General features: G+C 38.5%; 1 protein-coding gene across 1 annotated transcript in view; it reads right to left on the bottom strand.

The window, feature by feature from the left end:
* The window catches only part of SHANK2 (SH3 and multiple ankyrin repeat domains 2), a gene marked incomplete at both ends in the record, with an annotated part of 314,691 nt that overhangs the window by 157,822 nt on the left and 136,719 nt on the right, over window positions 1-20,150 (bottom strand). Inside the window, one exon of the mRNA XM_082485045.1 lies at window positions 1,205-1,280. Within this exon, the coding sequence (XP_082341171.1) occupies window positions 1,205-1,280 (76 nt within the window). The remainder of the gene's footprint in view (window positions 1-1,204; window positions 1,281-20,150) is intronic.

The following is a 20,150-nucleotide window of genomic DNA, read 5'->3' as shown; positions in this document are numbered from 1 at the left end:
TACAGCACACCATGTACAGTAAGAGGAAGACCAGAACCTCCAAGACGGGATGATTGTAGCCAACCCACAGGCCTGTGCTTCACCCAACCATGTCACCAAACCTCCCCTCTTCATCCAACATTGCAACACTCTTTCAAATCACAACTCAAGGGACTGCAGATTTACATATTTATCTAATATTTCTAGGCTGTATGGAGAAGACAACCAGCGGTTTCCCTGCCGTTCAGAGCTCCGCACACCAATTATCAGGAACACACAAGGACATCTTGGGTATCCAAACTACTTCAGCTGACTTCAACTCCATCCTCCCTCCCCAAATTGTTTTAACTGGCAGAGAAACTTCACATGACCCTCAGGACAAGGATTAAGATCATATAATAAAAACAACAGTTACCATATCTTCTTTCCTTTTTTTAAAAAAAAATAGAGTGGTGTATGAAACTGCCATCGTTACTTTACACACTTCAGATTTCTCCTACAAATAAGGTGGTTTTCCTCAGAATTAAAAAAAACCCCAAGCTGTAATTAAAGAGTCAGGAGAAAACCATAATGATTCCAGTACGCCACCAAAATTTTCTCAAGAAGACACCAACAGCTAACTGAGGTTCTGTGCTCTAAAATCATTCTTTCTACCGGAAGCTGGCTGCATGTCCAACGTACATGTATGTGGGAGAAAAACCTCCTTAGAAATCATGAATACTCAGCAGAAACTGCAAGTAAATAATATAATTTCTACTTTCTAAATCCCTCATTTTTAACCGCCCAATTTCTACTTAGGATCTAAGATACCATTCAGAACAACAAATCACAAAATTTTATTTTGGTTTTCTTGTCAGCAAATTATGATTCTGTAAACAGATACAGATAGATCTGATCTTGTGAAGTATCCAACAACTTAAGTGGTCCTTGACTGTAGAAGCAGCTGGAACATACTGCTTCTGTGAAACGCTGATCTTTTTCACCACTTATGAAAACAAAAGAGCGATACTCATTACTTCATTACTCACTATTTTTGTAGACTCATCCTATATGAAAAAAGAAAGATGTGACATAAAACAGTTTAGATGTAGAATGATTTCTTGAGAAGCTCTGTTTAGTAATCTGCTTCCCTCTTTCCCTCAAAAGTCTAAACAAAAAGTAACGATTAAATAAAATCCAGAAAGGTTTTGTAAACAGATTGCGACCAAAAAGAAAAAAATCTTACCTTGAAGCATCAAAGCTGTCATAGGATCCAACTGTGTAGTGTCTGAAGAGTTTCTTTGTTCTATCTGTTCGTGTTTCTGTACAAAGAAAAGAGAACTTTTAATACTACTCCTGTATTTCTTAATCAAGGGCTGGTTTAATTTGCAATTTCAAAGCGGATTTTCTGCTATATATCAATAAAAGACAACTTAGACTACTTCGCAGAACCACAGAGTGGTTGAGGTCGGAAGGGACCTCTGGAGGTCATCTTGTCCAACCCCTCTGTTCAAGCAGGGCCACCTGGAGCCAGCTGCCCAGGACTGTGTCCCACCAGCTTTTAAATATCCCGAAGGAGGGAGACTCCACAACCTCCTTGGGCAACCTATTCTAGTGCTCAGTCACCCTCACAGGAAAAAACTGTTTCCTTATTTTCCCTTACAGTGAATTATCATCATGGTTTCCAAGCGTTTTGAAAACAAAATTGACCTTAGGGTTGAGACGTTCTTTTATCATATCATACACATCAAGTGAATAAGGAGAACTTCTTGTAGATCATGTATCATATAATTCACAAGCTTTAAAGTTCCACCCACATTCTCAGTGGCAAAACCTTTCAAGTCCAATCTTTGGTTCTTTTATAGCTTGGACTAAGAGGCAAAACAAAGGAAGAAAGAAGAAGAAAAACCAGCAAAACATTTTGGAAAGGTTGGAAAAATAGCCAAAAGAATGCAAAACTCTTTTTCTACTTTTTGTTTAAACACACACACACACACACAAAACTAGAGCGATTTCTATAATTTCGTTAGGCATATGGAGAATAGGGTAGGGGAAAAAGTAGCTGCCCACATTAATCACCATCAATCAAATCTCACGGGAGATAGTGCTATGAAACCTCTACCAGCATTTTACAGCAAAAGCAAACAATCCAAACAACTGAGGGATACAGAGTGACACACAAAAGAAATAAACCCCGTATTTGGGAAACATGAAGAACAAAGGAATAAGATGCAGTAAGACATCTACTAAAAAAGGCATTTAAAACCTCAAATACATTACAATTTTATATTTATGCCTTTTCTTAAGAAAAAGCCATCCATCCCACTGAAGCAGCTCCTACATCTAGTGGTTGCAGCATTAAATCAACCGACAGGACTATGAACTTTACGTTCACAAATATTTCTACAATTCACCAACATTAACACTGGTCTCATATGGGTATAACAGTTAAAGTACTTAGTTTAGAACTCTATCTATAGAACAACAGATGACAGAGCTAAACATCTCTCTTCCCCTAGGATTGGAAAGATGCTCTCTCATGTATTGCTTTCAGTGGGTACCTACAGGAGCATCAATAAATCAACCACGTGGGAAAGATGCAGAAGCTGCTCCTGTATTCGGTTGCTTCAGTTTGCACAGCAAAGAGCATAAGCTAAAAGGCTTTCACTGAAAGGCTATCACTATAGGTGTATATATATATAAAGAGATATATATAAAAAAATTACGTTTCTGGGGAAGGACAAGAAGATTGTAGCAGAGGTAGGTAATTCATTATAACTTTCCTCTTCAGAATGACATGAAAACACACACCAAAGAGACATTCAAATAAAGTAAATCTTTAACAAAAAGGAGAGTAAGGAACCCTCTTTGGGAGCTTTACGTATTACAATAATTGTTGCTCAAAGGTATCAGTTTTCCAAGTCTAACTCAGCCTTTACCACAGTATTATTTTAGTGTATTTATTTTTCCTCAGACGAGTACCCTTAGTGCAGCCCCTTTTAATATGGCTTCTTCACTCAAGGGAAGATACTGATGCAGAAACTGTAGTTTTGGAGACAGGAAAAAGTCTTGCCTAAATACAGATTGGTCCTCAAATGCAATCACATTAAGTTAGGCCTAACAGACATCAAAAATCAAATTGAGAAGTTTTTGCTTTAGCTTGTGACCATGACAATCTCATCTGCATGGCTGAGGAATTTTTCGTTGAAGGACAGCCTGACTCCATCCAAAGAGATTTTATTAGTTCTCCAAGCTAGACATAGCCCTCGAGGTACACCACCTCTCTGTCACAACTTTTAAGGATGTTAAAAATTACCGTGAGCGGTAGTGCTGTCAGATGAGCGAGCGCTAGGTCTGCAGAGAGAACAAATAGGATGACAAGCTTTAACCATGGCCCCGGGGCACGTTGCAGAAGAATGTACTGGGAGGAAGACTTTGGGAAGAAGGGTTGACAAAGCGCATCCTTCCTTGCTTTAAACAGTAGAGCTGACCCATAACTGGATTGTGCCCCCGGTTGGCAATATAAATACAAATACATCCATAATACAGAGGAATTGTGACTGAAAATATACGTGCAGATTGCAGCTGGCTACAAGAGTAAGCACGTTATTTCTCCATAGCGGTGCACCAATTTCAAGATACAAGAAAAGCAGTACTAAGGAAAACGAGAAATACATACATTTATATAAATTTTGAGGAGACTAGCCAGCCCTCTTCCTACAGATGGCCAAAGAGGGAGAAAATCTCTATTACAATATGAATTCTACTTGACAGTTTCGTATCGGCTTATTTTGACCCTTTGCCATTCACCTACAACCTCTATTTTCTGCCAAAGAGGCCCTACCTTTACCCCAGGTTCCAGCTCCTCCTGCCCTTACCCCCCCTGCCTTTCTGGAACACCCAAAAAGGACATCGCTTGCTCCAGGACTCACCTAGCACCCAGCCAGACACAACCAAAGCTCAGCCAGGCAGCACATTAGCTGCAGGGCTGGAGGACAACATGCTCTTTTTTTGGAATTTCACGGAATAAGAGCTGTAAGTGTATTGGGCAGAAATGGTACCCAAGGCTACATGACAGCTGCTCAAAGAGATTTGGCTTTGAATTAGCTCACTGTATGACTGTACCCCTTCATGTGCTGTAAGGGGTTCAGTGAATTTTACGGGTCATGCCTTTGTTTCTAAGTTTACAAGTTTAGCTTCCAAATCCAATGCCCTGCTGCGATGTGGAATAGAGTGACCTGCATGAATTGCAGTCTACTCCCCATCGAGCAACATTCTTTTTCACGCCATCCAAAAAATCAGATTAATATCAAGAGACATAATCAGAAGGAACACAGAAAAACCACTTAGAGTTTACCACTGGCCTGTTTTCAGAAGCCACTTAGAAATAATTAAAAGAACAAAATATGATGAAGAATATTTTGGAAATCTGAAAGCCACTGCTTGAGCCTTAAGGAGCCAGATGTTTCTTCTGCAGAAACTGTTTTCTACAGCATGATATTTCAGTGCTATTAACGAATACAAAGTGGGTGGGAGGAACGGAAAGGCGCAGTAAGACAGATAGCTTTGTTCAGCTACTTAGTATTGCAAAGCCAGCATTCTTCAGCTGCAGCTTGTATCTGCTCCCTGTCTCTCCCACCCCTCTACTTCCCCCCTCTTCTTTGTGTGCAATCATATTCACAGCAATTATTTGGGAAACCATCAGCCTTACAAATCCCCGAACTCAAGGCTAAGCGGTATGTTTCCCAGGTTGCTGTGTAAATTCTTTAATTACCCTCTCTCCCTAACTTCTGACTCAGATTCCAGTGTGTCCTATTACACAGCATAAGTACAGACATCCAAAAGGGGGGGAAGGATCAGGAATCTGCCACCACATTGAGGGCATATTGGGGAGAAAAAAAAAATAAAAAGAAGAAGAAAAAAAGAAAGCTTAAAGGTTCCCTTCTCTAATTTGACTAAAGAATACAAAGAACCTATAGGCAATTGTTTAACAACTGCTTTCCTGAATTCAAGCCATATATAGCACAATAGTACTATGATAGGTATAATAGCACCAAGGGGTTAGTTTGAGGTTTCACTGGATTTTTACCCATTCTTGTGTCCCCAGATTTTCTGAAGACCAGCACTTTGCATCAGAGTGCTTTGGAGCGAGTTAGGACCGCCTCAGACTAGTATCTATCATTTATGGAATCCTTAGCAGTGGAATCCTTTGAGGATCTCTTTTTAAACTTGGCTGCAGACAGATTGGAAAGACTACCAAGAAGATACAGACAAGAAGGTCTAGAGAAACATTACTTAGTGGTGTATATATTACGGCATTATTACCGAGAACATCTGTCACCGCAGTTGAGAAGTCACTGCATCAAATTGGATCAGTTCAAAAGTTACTGTAGAAGGCAGAACAAAATATCAGTGTTTGCAAAAATGGTATAGTTTCATTTACACTGACAGAAAAAAAGGAACACTGGTATATCATTTGAAATTTCTAGATTTCTTGAGAAATATTTTACTAGAGTTACTCCACTGTATTTTTTCCTAATATCTGTAGTTGGTTAGAAGACTTCATCCATCTCTGGGTTAGAGCAATAGGACATACCTGAGCATGAAGCATCAGGATAAAGGTCATAGCTAAGAACTCAGCTCCCAAAGTACCGCACTGCCGCTCACAGAGTAAAAACCATTTCTGTGGGAAGGAAGGATCCCTCTACAGGTACTGAAATTATTTTCCAGAACACCACAATAGCACCATCAAGCTCCTCACTTTCTGCTAAAAAAGAAAACACCAAAAAAAGCCCCAAAACCACCTAAGAGGTTTTATTCACATCAATTAATAGGCCACCTAGGAGCAATGTGAGTCCTAGTATGACGAGAGCCAGAGAAGAGTCTGCAAGAAACAAAATAACGTGGCAGTTTTTTTCCTGGTCCATTCTGCACTGAAGCCAATGGAGTTGCAGTAGAAATAAGCTATTTGCACACTGCAATAGTGGTAATTAGTAAATTAGTAAATAGTGGAAGCTCTTTATTTATAAAATCATTTATTGTTGCAGACATTTTGGGAAGCAACAGACTCAAACCCTGCCATTCCAGAACATACTTTATAGGGTTCAAAGAAAGGTGAACATCGAGAAGATGCAGGTGAAAAACATTTTCTCTTTTTCTTCCACCTTAGGAGGAGTGATGGCTCTCCTCAACCGAGAAATATGTATATGACTTCCCTGTAGCTTCACTGTGTTAGCCTCATAACTGACCACAGGACTCCAGCAGCGCCTGCAGACGTTATCAAAAGCTGAAAAATCACTGACATGAAAAGCAAGAAATAAAATTTGGACTCTGATCCACAGAAAACTCCATTCTTGCTCTATTGCTTCAGTGATTAGCACATAACTATTGTAGGCATGTTACAACAGGCAAACTGATTACCACACTGACACTATTATTTGTAGTAGACTCCTTACATATTTGATATTGTTTGGAAGAGCAAAGAACTAAGGGGGGGGGGGGGGGGAATCCCAAAGCAACTGTCTTCGTTCCCTTTATTCTTCCTCCTGCTCTTCTCAGGGTATTTCAGCGGCTGTGTTTCCTAGGAAACTGCGAGGGGTTGCTCAGCCAGTGGGTATGTTGTCAGACTGCTCGCCAGCACTCTGGGAAGGGTTTAGAGTGATCGACAGGTCCATAGGATGAACAAAGGAAAGAAAAGTGTTAACAGCCTAATTCACGTGTGATATGGGAGAGAACACAGAGCAGCAGGTACCCTCCCAACATCACTGATCGTTAGTCAGGTTATACTGCTACTCCAACCTACTTACTGTGCTTGTTATGCTACCAGGATTTAAGAAATGGTTTCGGTCTGTTATAAGCCAATTTCCAGTACGAAGAAATAAGTCTGCACACTAAAAAAATGCTTTTTTCAACCCAAACATAACAAAAAAAAAAAAAAAAATTCAGAAGTCAGAGCCAGAGTCCTCCTCTTTGCTGGGCACAGTAAATTCAAGAATTTAGCACCATCCCAAAACATGAAGCATTTCTTTCTTCCCTCTTCCCCACTGACATCTCTGCAAGAAGTTTCACTAATGCAACACATAGAGTTACAGACATTCGTTGCTAAAGGAGGTTCAGGTATAGCACTCTGCACATGCCTGATGGCAATCGGTCCCTGACAGTGGGAGGAGGCTGTGCACCATCTTCTGTTTCCCACAGAAAAAAAATGCTTTCACAACTCTTTGTGTTGAGGATTAGACCAAGAGTTATTCAAAGCTGAGGAAAGCAGTGTAAAACTCTTTGTTGCACAACATAAAGTTAATAGAAGTTCACAATTCAAGTGCACTTGTGCTAGCCATTTTCCATATACTTATTTTGCAACAAGACAGCACACCTATCTTATGAGCCTTTCCTAAAACTGATCCAACAGTATCACAAAAAATTTTGACTCTACCAAAAAAAAAAAAAAGTGTTAAAAAAAAAGTATATGGGATTGAAAACATCACTAAGAAGAGCATTTATTTTTCTATCCCAAGTACATGCATATGCAAAATATTTGCCATACGAAATGATGCCAACTTACCTCTACTGTAGAGGAAGCCACAACCAAAATAAGGTAGCAGGTTTATTAGCAAAGCCATGTCTCAAAAAAATAACTTAAAAAAAGTAATAAATAAACTAGATGTTCTTATCCTAAAACTTATTTAGCACCTGTTTTTTCTAGCTATTAAATAAAATAAGCACATCATTGCACCACAAATCCACGTTGCTGTGGGATAACCAATTCTATATTATGTACCTGCCAAAAAAGTGCTACTTTATGTGACCAGATTAATGAAAGACAGACACAACTTCAGTACCTGCTTGCTTCACACGAAGGCCATAGACTACAAATTGCCCCCAGAGTGTTAGTATCAGATCACAGCATAACTAAAGCTTTGTAAAGCTTTGACTTAGACAATAACACAATATACAGTGTGTGTGAAACAAAGTATTAAGGAAATAAATGTCACATGTAGCAAGCCAGAAGTATTTCTTCACTGAAGAATCACCCTATTCCTTCCTTTCTGTGTGTTTTAAGCATAACTTCCATATTTTTTACTGATTTAACTCGTTACTAGGTCAGTATGCATTTTGCTTTCAAGTAACAAATGATCTTCTTGATAACAGACACACTATAAACTTTGCTCCAGAAGAGAATTAAAAGAAAAAAAACCAAAAATCTTCTTCATACCACATACTGTGAAGTCTCAATAAGCTTTTCAGTAAAATCTCTGGGTTTTTTGTTACCTTTCCTCCTTAGAATATGGAAATTCATCAAAACTGGGATTTTCCATGAAATCTGATACATTAAAATTTTGGTAAGTGAGAAGGTTTTTCAGGCCTATGATAGAATTGTTTAGTATTTCATATTCCTCTCTTTGAGCAATCGTTTGAGCCATAGAAAAGATTAAGTTCAGGGATTCTTCTCCAAATCAAGAGTAGGATCTTGGATTCTAAACATTTGTAAAAAAAAAGAAATATAAACAGAATTTGTCCCTAACTATTTGATCATAGGATCCTTGTTTTTTAAGAACAGAATTTACTGCACTGAAGGGATCAGAGCATTCACTCCTCCTATGTGCTGTCTTTAAAATCTGGACCAGGATTTCCCTCCCTCATGAACATCAGTATGGATAATTTTGAAGCTGGAATGAATAAGGAATTGATAAGATTTGTAGGTGATACATGCAAGTACAGCCTGCTTCTGTTAAAGGGGTATTACAACTCATGAAACTGAAATCTGCAGGTACATACCACCTAAGAATTCAGATGAAACTACAATTAGTTGGGTTTTTTTTTCATATCTGTGCAAATCTGAAGTGATAACAATGTCGTTTCATTAGATAAGATGAACTATGAGGATCCAGAAAAAAGAAATACATAATGAAGGCATTATGAATTGTAAACTAATGCAAACCTTAATTCATAATTCACTTTTCTTCTTTTTAACCTTGCAGATGATTCCCTAAAATCCCAGTGTTTGGTTGATGTGGTGCTCTCAGCCAATTTTTCTTACATCTGAAGCCAAGAAATAGCAAATCTTATGTGGCTTTTGAAGTTTTTCAGATTACAGAATAGTCATAAAAATGTCTCAGGGATGACTCCTTGACTGGAATAGAAAATCCTTGGATGTCCCTCTGCCTTTCTTTTTTTTTTTTTTTTCCCTTGCTAACTCCTATTTTTAAAAAAGAAAGGAAGACTGATTCCCTCCTGCATACTTAGAGAAAGATTAGCTGGAATACACTGAATTAGCTTACTCACAAAGGATGCTGAAATGGCTGATCAATACAGTGAATCAGCAAGTTTGTTTGCAAGAGGAACCTTAATAACTGAAATATGCAAGTTTTAGATCTACTGAAGAGACAGTTAAGGAAGACCATTGGTTTCCCATGTCATTAGTTTTGCCTTTTATAAATAAAAAGCTCACTGAAAAAACTGAAAAAAACATCAAGCAGTTGTGGAAACATTTGCTTCTTATTCTCTAACACTGAATAAGGCTTACAGAGCCGAACAGGGGGAAATCAGTATTCTTTTAACAACTTTACCAGCTATGTATACAATTCTGTTGCTAAAGTTTAAATCCAACTGGAAAGATAACTTCATCTGCTTGTATTTTGCATCTTATGAAGAAGCAAAGCAGTATGCACACTAAAATCCAGGCAAACCTCTGAGGTAGCTTTTATTTCAGAACTTCCCTGCGTTAGGCAAACTGTAGCTAATCCGTTTGCAGAGCAGGCACAGCGGACAGAGTTTAGTCTTGCATGGCTCTTCCCTCATTGGCAGAATATTTCCAAAATGTGGTAGTGAGCCCTTGATCTTTCCCTGCGAATCTCTCCTGTTGGGCTTTGGCAGGCCTTCCTCCCCTCTGCCCCTCATTTATGACCCATCTGCAGCAGAATAGTTGATCAGCCAATGGCAGATGCTGGTCTGGGTGGTGTCATCAAAAGAAACCAGTTGGGAAAGGAAGTATTTCCCTCCCTCTTTGCCCCAAGATTTATTAGGCTTCACAGACTTTGCTGCTTGTAGAGATGGATGTTGACCTGGGCTGGTAACAGACCTCAGAGATTCCTCCAACCAAGCACGGCGTTGGTCCATTTGCAAGTTTCCATCATTGCCGAAACACACTGTTTTAACAAAATCGGGTCAAACATAAAGCAACTTCAATGCACTTTGCGTAACCCTTTATTGTGGACTGGCCGTATGTAGTATATACTTTATAAAAAACAGTTCTCATTCTCACTTCCAAATTGCTCCTAAACACGTAAATAAAGGCATCTTGTTTTTTCCAATTTAGGCAGAACAAAGAAATCTTGATTTGCTGCCTGCTGGCAGTATCATCTGTTGCAAATATTACTTATGCTGAAGGTCAGGATGGTTTGTTCAACCACAAAGCTCAGGTGGTGTGATGTTCCGATTCTTTGGAACTGCCTTGTGGTACAAATGTTTGTAATCATAACACCTTATTTCATATTTTCCTTCTTTCCTGCAAGTATTCCAGTGAATGACTGCAGTGTCCTCACTGATAACAGCAGCATAGTGCAAAATGATGGCCTGTAACAAAGAGCAGGAGTCAGGTGAAACTTGGCTTAACAGTTTGCTTCATAGCGAGATTTTATTTTTCACACTCAGTAGATGTTAATTTTGCAGCCCCCAGCTTGCAATGCTTCTGCCCGTGCTTAATTTGATACAAACACTAACTCCCAGTGTTTCGGAAGACGTAATTCATTTTAAGCCAAGAATACATGTCTGTGAGCAGCAAGGACAATTTAAGATCCCAAACCACCACACTGCAAACAGAGGCAACATGCTTACAGGTGGGAGCAAAGTTGAGACTTTGTAGGATTCATTGTTGGTATGCCAACACGATGTGCAGTTTATCTATATTTCTACTTACAGCTCTAAAAGTAAAATCTATTTTGCTCATTAATTAAATACTATTTTTCTTATAGTTACTACTACTCTCTAAACTGCTAGCAGCATATGTTTACTTCTGCTAAAGAGATGAAGTTCTGCAGCTGTAAGCCAGCACAAAGCCCCATGAAAGTGGATGAGCACAGTCCACCATTGGGAAGGTGCCAGACGCGTCTCCGTAGAAAGTTTCCTGCAAACATTCGAGAAGTGACAGTAAGTGCCACTTTCCCTATTGCAGATATCCTCAGATATCAGAGAGCCACAAGTAAAACAACAAAAAATCAGAATAGCCTTTTAATTTCGGTCAGTTCTAGTTATTAGAGTGCCGGCTTTGGTATTTATTTTCTGATGAGAAATGACAAAACAGAAACCATTTTAATCAATCATTTTCACATGGTTATAAATCAGCCACAAGAACCTGAATAGCAATCTAATAGAAATATTCATTTCAATATTATTACAGAGTAGCAGATAACAATTTTCAGCGACTTAGCCTTCAATTTAGGGAAACTCCATTAGAAGTTTGTGAAGGAACTCTGTGTGTGCTTGTGTGGCAGAAGCTGTGGTCTCATCTGCGTAACACAGATTATTCCTACCTGAGACATATTCACAATCACACAAAGACAACCAACTGCTTGGAAGAAGGTCATTCTGCACCCTAAGGTGGAAAGAACAGATGGAGAACTATTTTGGGCTGGGTTAGGAAAAACAGGCCCCGAAAAGCCATTCTTCTGTTCAAAAATCATTAATTTTCATGTACAGCAAGAGTTATTATGGATTTTTATCATCAATGGCGATACAAATGTTTCCCCTCAATTTCCTCCCTTACGGAAGCCTCATTCAAGTCTAAATCTTCGCCAGCTATATTCAGGATCAACGATCTGTCAAATTGTCTCACTTCAATAATAGATAAAATTTTGAATACATAAGAAGCCGTCATTTGCTGTGCATGGGAGATACATGAGAAGCGCAAGGAACCTCCCCATCTTTTTCAGTGTAGCAGTCCCTGACACACACAGTGGTTTCAAACGTCTTTTTGCCGGATTCACAGTTAGTTATCAAGTCAAACTACGCGTAGTTCTCCTCTTCCTGCCATCAAACAGGCCTCCAACTGCCCTGAGAGGCTACCGGGGATGCCGGGAGAGCATTTTTAATACTTTCTGCTAGATCAGCCATATGGAGAACTCATTTGCCCTGTGCAGAACGTACTGATTTCCCTCTCCTTTACCAAGGGGCACTGAAGTCAATGAGCTGGAGTGCTCCTGGAATATTTCAGACCTTAGTAAAAATGACTCAAAAGGTAACTTTCTCACTCTGCCCCACATATATAGATTGCACTTTTTCTTAACCCTCTTCCCAAACTTGCCAAAGTGACTCCTCCTAACATCAGGTAAGGATAGCGTGACAGGTATTTGAAAGATTATAAAATTGAGATGATTTCTAAGAACAACATAACACCAAATACAAATCAAGCAAAAGCCAAAAGTTCAAGTCTCTCACTCTGTATCTTTTTCTTCCTCTGCTCTGATTGTGCATATGGGCTTTACAGTCTGAATTTCACTGTGGATAAAATAATACCATTACCAGAACCTAACAGAGATACAGAAAAATACTCTGTGACTTCTACTGTAACGGCCTCAGCATAACTATAATTTAATATTATTACTTCAGTCAGAGCGAAGAAATAGCTCGGATTAGCAGAGCAGAATGTTGCTAAGCAATGTTGTACGGGAGTTTACAGAGGACCAGGGAGGGGAAGATAAGGGTGGAAGAAGGAGATGCAGATGCGTACGGTTCCCCACTCAACAGGAAGAGCTCCTTCCTTGCCACACTACGGAGCGTGTCTAAAATACAAAGCTATCACAACAGCAAAATTACGTAGGAACACCACATCACTTTTAAGGAAACTGGAGTACAAAACTTTATGGACTGAACTTGTGACACTTTATCAGAATATCTAGATACAGCTATATGTAGGTATTAGAATAATACAAATAATATACATTCGATAAAATATAAAAGTCATATATAGATATGGTTAGAGATATTTTGCATTAATAGCTGTTAAGTAACACAAATTTCAGAGTCGGGCCACAGGCTAGGTAATTATCAAAAAGCGATCAACTATCACATCTCAAATTGTAATTTGGCTATTGGTAGCAAGGCCACAGCTAGAGAACCTCCACTGGTATTCAAAATAGTCAGGATGACTTCAGTTTGAAAGCAGCAAAATCTGGAAATATTTCTACTTTTTAAAAAGTATAGACGGTACTTGTCCTTTCAGTATTGTGAAGACAGATAAGAGCAATTACTTTAAAAGCACACATTTGAAAATCAATGATCTCTTACAACTTTAAACACTCCTGGAAATTGGAATAAATTGCAGGGAATGCCTAGAATAAAGTTTTCCTAAGAAACACTAAAAATGAGATTGTTAGAAAAATATTACATGCTAGGCAGTGCATATTAAGAATGTGCCAGATATTGGAAAAGCAATACAGTACTGTGCAAAGTTTTTAAAAGTACCCGTATTTTACTGACTGAAGTCACTACTTTATATAAAACCTCTCCGTTTCCCCCCCCCACCACTTCCAAAAGCAGTCATTCTTCATTAAAGCTATACACAATACCTCCAAACTGAACTCTCTTCTTGGATCTTGACTTTTCAGCCATAGTTTCTAACCAGCTTACTTGAGTTTTGTGAGCTTCTGCATCCTCACGAAGAAAAACATCCCAGACATTTAATTTCAAATGGTGCTATTTTAACTACATAAAAAAAAGTTGAAGCTTCTCAAGAAATGTAGGATTTGACAAGTCTTCTAAATTTTTATACAAAATGCTGCTGGGAACAATTCTTACTTTTTAGAGAACAGCAACAACAAAAATCCCAAACCAAGCTGACCACGAACAAGAAGTCTTATTTTACACAAGTTATAGGCTGAGACTCAAAGCCCACATCCTTTCAGTTCCACACTGTACCAAGAGATTTTTTTTCCCCTGCTGCAGGTTTCCATGGAAATGCATCAGTCACTAATCTAAATAAGTGCGAGTGAAGGACGCCTGAAAACCTAGAGCAATTACGCATGCCATTAGAGGAAAAGAATATGATTCAACCCAGCTATTAGAAATGTGGCACAGCTATCACTTCTATATATTGTTGCAGTGTTCTAAAAACAAAACTGCTTCTCAGTTTTTTTTTTTAAACCCACTCTTTCAGTGGCTATAAGAGGGGGAAAAAAAAAAAACCAACAGAAAACACATTAAAAATACCTCTCACGTAACAAGCACACAATGAAGTCAGACCATACCAGTTCCAAAACACAAATGTAGTTAATAACATGCATTTGTTTTGCCATGAAAATCCATTGTACATGAAAACTTGTCTTTCCATTACTGGTCAAAGATACTTCACTTTAGTCATTTCGATGAGCAATAGAAAAGTGATCTGCATTAAAGGGCTAATGATCCTTAAAAAAATACCGTGGAAATATAATGTCTGATTAAAGTTTTCCTGAACATCCATCTGTAACCCCAGGATACACGTCAGGCACAGGTGGGTCTGTACTTACAAAGCTAATTGCAATTTAGCATCCATACTAACTTTGTGTATATAGCATATGTACAGTGTATATAGCAGTATGGGCACCCATCGTTGTGCACAGGAGCTTACGCTGTATTACATGGCACGTGCAGATCTCCAGTGACCCCCTGCCAAAGTTTCCTCTCTGTCACGCAGAGTATACTTCTCATTGGGTTCACACAGCAGGCACACGAGCAGTTTAGATTCTATGTCACCTAACTTTCCTGTCCTCCTGCCGCTTTGCCTGTTCCTACCTCTTGCCACACAGGAAAATTTCAAACGATGTAGAACCGGGACTGTGCTGTTGCCTACGAACAAATGTTTTTCTATAAAGGCAGATTATTTGAACTTTTTATTACTACCCAGCTATTTTTCCCCTTCCCTCACTCTTGAAGAATGAACTACTGTAGTGAAACTGATAAAACACTGGACAGCCTTGAAAAGATCCAGTTTTAGGATTCTAATGACAATTTTGTCAGGTTCTGATTGTCTATAACAGGTTTTACAGAAAACATCTCCCAAATGGCTGTAATTCCATAGACGAGTGAAGTTACTGAATAAATAGTGCGCTGTTCCAAAGTCGGGAGCACAGATTTGAGATCCAGCATGTATGCTACACATAGGTATGCCAGGGACATGCTAGCTGTAGTCCCCTTGAGAAGTCTACTTGAAATTACTGCGATTTCAGCCAATAAACACTGCAATTAGACCACAAGCAGTAGGATCCGAGAAGCAGGTAAGATACTTCTAGAAGAAAAGACCTTTCAAATTTTTAATTGCAGTCAGGTCTCTATTCTGCGTGAGTGCTGTTTCCAGATCACAGGTAAGCACTCTCCATCTAAAGCACTGGGTACATCCAGCAAAGGAAGCACTTGGGACGCAGACAACTGTTTTTTCTTACATGCTTAGGGTTCTCCTTGCTGACATCAAGGCACCCCTGGGAACAAAGTCTAATTAGTTATATTCGAGTTCATAGGATGTAAAAGCTGAGGGAAAGGCAAGATAGCTTAGACTAGGGCTAGCAGAGAAAGTAGTATGAAACATGACCAGAGCAGCAGCAAAAGTTGTGCAGGAGAAAAACGGGATTAAAGAAAGGAGCAAAGGGCAACGAAGCAAACAAGACATGAAAGAGTCCGTCTAGTGGAGTGGTTCCTACCCAGGGCCAGGCCCATAAACTGAGATCATTTGTTCCAAATCTTACAAGCATTCTCTTGTACAGCTTATTCATATAGAGGATGAGACCATACTGTTCCTGACCTACTGCTACTCAAACCACAGAAACAAAACATCTTAGGTATGAAACTCAGTCAGCAGTTTGGATGCTGTCTCTGGCTCTCCTACAGACTATACCTTGAGCATTTAGATTTTAACTACCATTCCTATTCATCCCCCCCTCCCCCCCCCCCCCCAGCTTCACTATCTCATTTCAGCAGTTATGGGAAGTCTGGAAATCCAAAAGCATTAGACCCATAGATTTTGCATCAATGGCAAGATTTATGACTACAGAATGGTCATCTAATGACTCTAAGCAACAAGTTAGTGTCATTTTATATATGTATCCTGCATGTCCCTGCCATTTCGTTACCGACATGATACAAACACTAGTGCTATGCAAGAGGTATATATGCAAACCTGAAAGTATAGACAGGAACAGTTCTAGCTGTGTATTCAAAAGATGTGCCACTTGATTACTAAACATGGTTATCAATGAATACTTTGCCTAAAATTGTCTCTTTTTAATCCATCAATAAAAAGTACAATCACACAGTATTTACTACTAAATTACTGACTGAATTAGAAGGAAATAGACTTTTATTGTGCAATAAAAAACAAGCTAGTGTAGTCTTTCATTGCATAGAGGAGAATTCCAAAAGTTTGTGTGTTCTCCTACAGTAATTCTTCGAGAACCGTAACAAGCTGAACCACTCAGAATGCTACAGGACCCACAAAAGTATTGTGAAATGAATATGATGGAAAACATCATGCAAGAAGAAGTAATTGTTTCCTTTTATATCATTAAGACATACACAATTTACAAGTTATTTCTTTTTAACATGACTGACAGGATTAGGAAATTTCATTTTGCAATAAAAATTAACATGTAAAACCTAACAAGGTGGTATCTACCCAAGCCAGGAGAAGGAGCTAGGGGAATCCCAGCATAGTATAGAAAGATGCACCTTATAAAATGTCCAAAAGTACCAGGCCCATATTTTTCCTGAAAAGTGGGAACAAATAATTTCATTTTTACTCCAAAAAAGTAAATGTTATGAAAATCTCACTATCAATCCCATATATTGTATTATAAATATAATACAAAGTTTCCTGCAGAATAGTTAACCTTTGTTTTCTGAATCAAAATGTCAAGCTTCAGATTTCTTTATATGCAAACCCACTAAAAATTACATGATGAAAATATCTGTATATGGCATTTCTAGTTCAAGGAGAACAGAATGTGATTCACCTACCTACTTGGCATATTAGCCTAACAGACTATCTGAGAACGAAATAAAGTTTTAGTTGTCCAACTTCAAATTTTTGGGGGGAAAAACAAAGGAAAAAAAAAAGCAGGGCATGTATACATTAAGAACACTAGAAGATCGTACTACAAGTCAGCTTAATATATATTATCCTTTATATTAGCTTTCAGTATGTTAGTTCTCACACTTCAATGCCTTTTTATTCATCTGCTGAAGTCTTCAAAAAAGCCGCAGAAAGTAGGTCTGCCTTCTCTGACAATCTTTTATCTACACCTCAAGCCAAACACTTTCAATTTTCATTTCTAACATTTAATCCAACCTAGATGAAGAATTTATTTTAAAATTGACAGTAAAATGCTTTCTAAAGTTAAGATTTTAGACCTCTGCTATGATAGAAACTTTAAAAGTTTTATTTATAACACACTTTGAAACCCTTGGGAAATACAATGAACGGATCACTAGAAAATGACATGGCTTTAAATTGTACACTGATTAAACTGAGTAGTGACTTGCCCAGACATTGATCAAAACCCAGTCTCACTTCAGCAAAGACTAAAGCAAAGAGCGTATGATGATACACAAATAATGCTGTTTAGGTGAAATTGTGTAAGTTTAAGTGAAAATCATCACTGAAATGATCACTGTGAATAGTAAAAGACAAGCTTATTACAGTAGATCAACCTTCATAAAGTCACTACGACTATCTAAATCTTCAGGGTATTCCTCCTCAGAATACCATGGCAATTTAGGCAACCGAGGCCCAGGGAGTGGAAAGAGCATGCCAAAGGCTCCAGCGAAAGACAAAGGGAAGGCAATAAACCTGTTCTAAAGCAGTTCACCTGAAAACGCATTTGAGCTTTAAGTGTGTAAGTCTAACGATAAAAACGTACACTTGCTAATTGTTACAGAAACATCAAAACATATTTTCTGAGAAATCCAAAGGCTAAAAAAGCAGGAATTATAAAAAATTCTTATCGTTTCCAGATGTTTTCTGTGAGTCTAAATGACTGATTCTTGGAAGCAAATAGCGATATGGAAATGAATTCTCTTAAGACTGCTATATTCCCGAAACTCCATTATGTATCGTGCTTAATGTCTATAAACTAATAAGAAAAAACTAATTATGTTGCATCTTGGTACTTATCAGATTTTTAGTTATGAGATTTGAAAAATGTTCTAACTGAAGAAATCAAATACTCCAGGTATGTTACTCCTGTGAAAACAGAAGTCCAGGAGCCTGACGGGCAAGAAGGGGTAGAGACAGAAGAAAGCGGCATTCAGAGGCATTACACATAGCCAACAGTTACTAATGACTCTTTGATGTATCAATCATACTTAAGTAAAGAGCACCATTAACTTTGTCCAGCAGCAGCGCACCTCTAGGCACAATCCTTGTTTTATAAAATTGGTAGCAATAATCCCTGCTAAACTAATCCCTGCTTAACAGTAAACAGAAGAGGACTAACAATCTCGGTGAAGTTCCAGCTTACACACATATGCCCTTATCATTGCTGATATAAAGGAAAAGAAAAAAGAAAAAGTCTGACCAACTGTTGGTTTCAGAATACCATCTGCTCAAAAGTGTTACAGTTTGGTGGTCCGATCCTGAGTCCCAGTGAAAGATGCACTAGTCAGCTACACCCCAGTAAGGGAAAAGATGTAACTAGAATTGGCCCTGGATCACAGGGAAAGAATTGCAGGTCCCTCAGCTCTCCTCTACCAGAGCCCAAAACCAAAGGGACAAACGAGCGTACTGTGCTGGCAGCTGGAGCTGACAGGAGATTTACTACTCTCTTCTGCAATGTATTTGAGACTGGAGGAGTTTCTCCCCAACAAAATGAGGAGGAAACCAATGGAGAGGTAATCCTGAAGCCTACCAACCTATCAGGACCGACAGGCTTCTCTAGAATCAGAATGCATTTTAATTCCCCCATCTTAAAGAAAAATAATGTAAAAGCCTTGACTTAGCGAACCTCCCAACTGACCTAGTGAACCTTCCAAAACCACTTTAATACTTGCAACACTTATTGAAAACGTAGTCTTGACCTAATAGAAACTTTTATATTGTGGACCTGATCTAGTTGAAGATGTCTGTGCTCATTGCAGGGGGGTGGGACTAGATGGCCTTAAAAGTCCCTTCCAACCCAAACCGTACTACGATTCTATGACTTTGTGACATCTAAAATTTGACTGCAGGGGGAGAAGTGGAAGAGAATTTGAATTGGTGAATTTTTGTTTTGTAACACGGGATGCACTTAATTGAGGTATCTACTTAGTAGGTTTATTCCTTTCTAAAAACGTAATTGAGTATATTAAGCCAACCTGGTTTAGCCATCTCTCTGTACCTGATAATCACACTCCCTCCTTCTCACTGTGCGCATGCATTCATTCTCACATACAAATCGAATCTCAGCATACTCAAAACTTAATCCTCAAAGAGAACATGCAAATCTAATCCTTCAAATGTATCCTAAAAATTATCCTGTTTCATTCTATTTACCATAATCCTGCACACAGACACTACAAGAAATAATCACCTAACGGTGCTAATGATTTGCACAGCTTGAAGAGTTCTTTTGACATTCAAAATTATCTAACTGGTTAAACAATTATGCTTTAATTCATCACTGTCTAATTACTCTTTACAGGACTGCATTACAAGTTATTGGCATACATATAACATCGCTATCATTTTAGGAAAGGACATATAACTGCTTTTAAATAATCTTCTTCCCCATCACATAACCTCAAGTTGACAACTTGTCACCTCAATAACATTATGATGTCAAAATTGTAAGATAATACTGTTTGAAAGAAAAAGTCTCCTCTTTGCTGGGGAACAGCAATAAGGTGGCTAAAGGTAGACTTGCTATTCCCAGTACAGTATTTATAGTTAAATGGAGTTCCGTCAGCTTTAAGTGCACTTTGTTATCAGAAAATGATCTGATTAATAACTCAGATTATTAATAAGACCCCATATATTTCCACAAACGCTCACACCTCTGTAGGATTCTTACGGAAGCTACCACAGATTCATAGTGACTTTTTTTTTTTTAAACCCGAGTTCCTTATTCATCTTGACTTGCAATCACAGAAATCAATTGAGAGATGGTAGATGCTGACAGCTCTCGCCCAGCTCCACTGAGGTGTTTTCAGGACTGATCAGCAGGGTGTTCCTCTCAGAACTAAAGTAGTAATAA

This window comes from Vanellus vanellus (assembly GCF_965231255.1).
Source record: "Vanellus vanellus genome assembly, chromosome: 6".
Classification (NCBI taxonomy): Eukaryota; Metazoa; Chordata; class Aves; order Charadriiformes; family Charadriidae; genus Vanellus; species Vanellus vanellus.
This window is presented reverse-complemented; position numbering and strand designations above follow the sequence as displayed.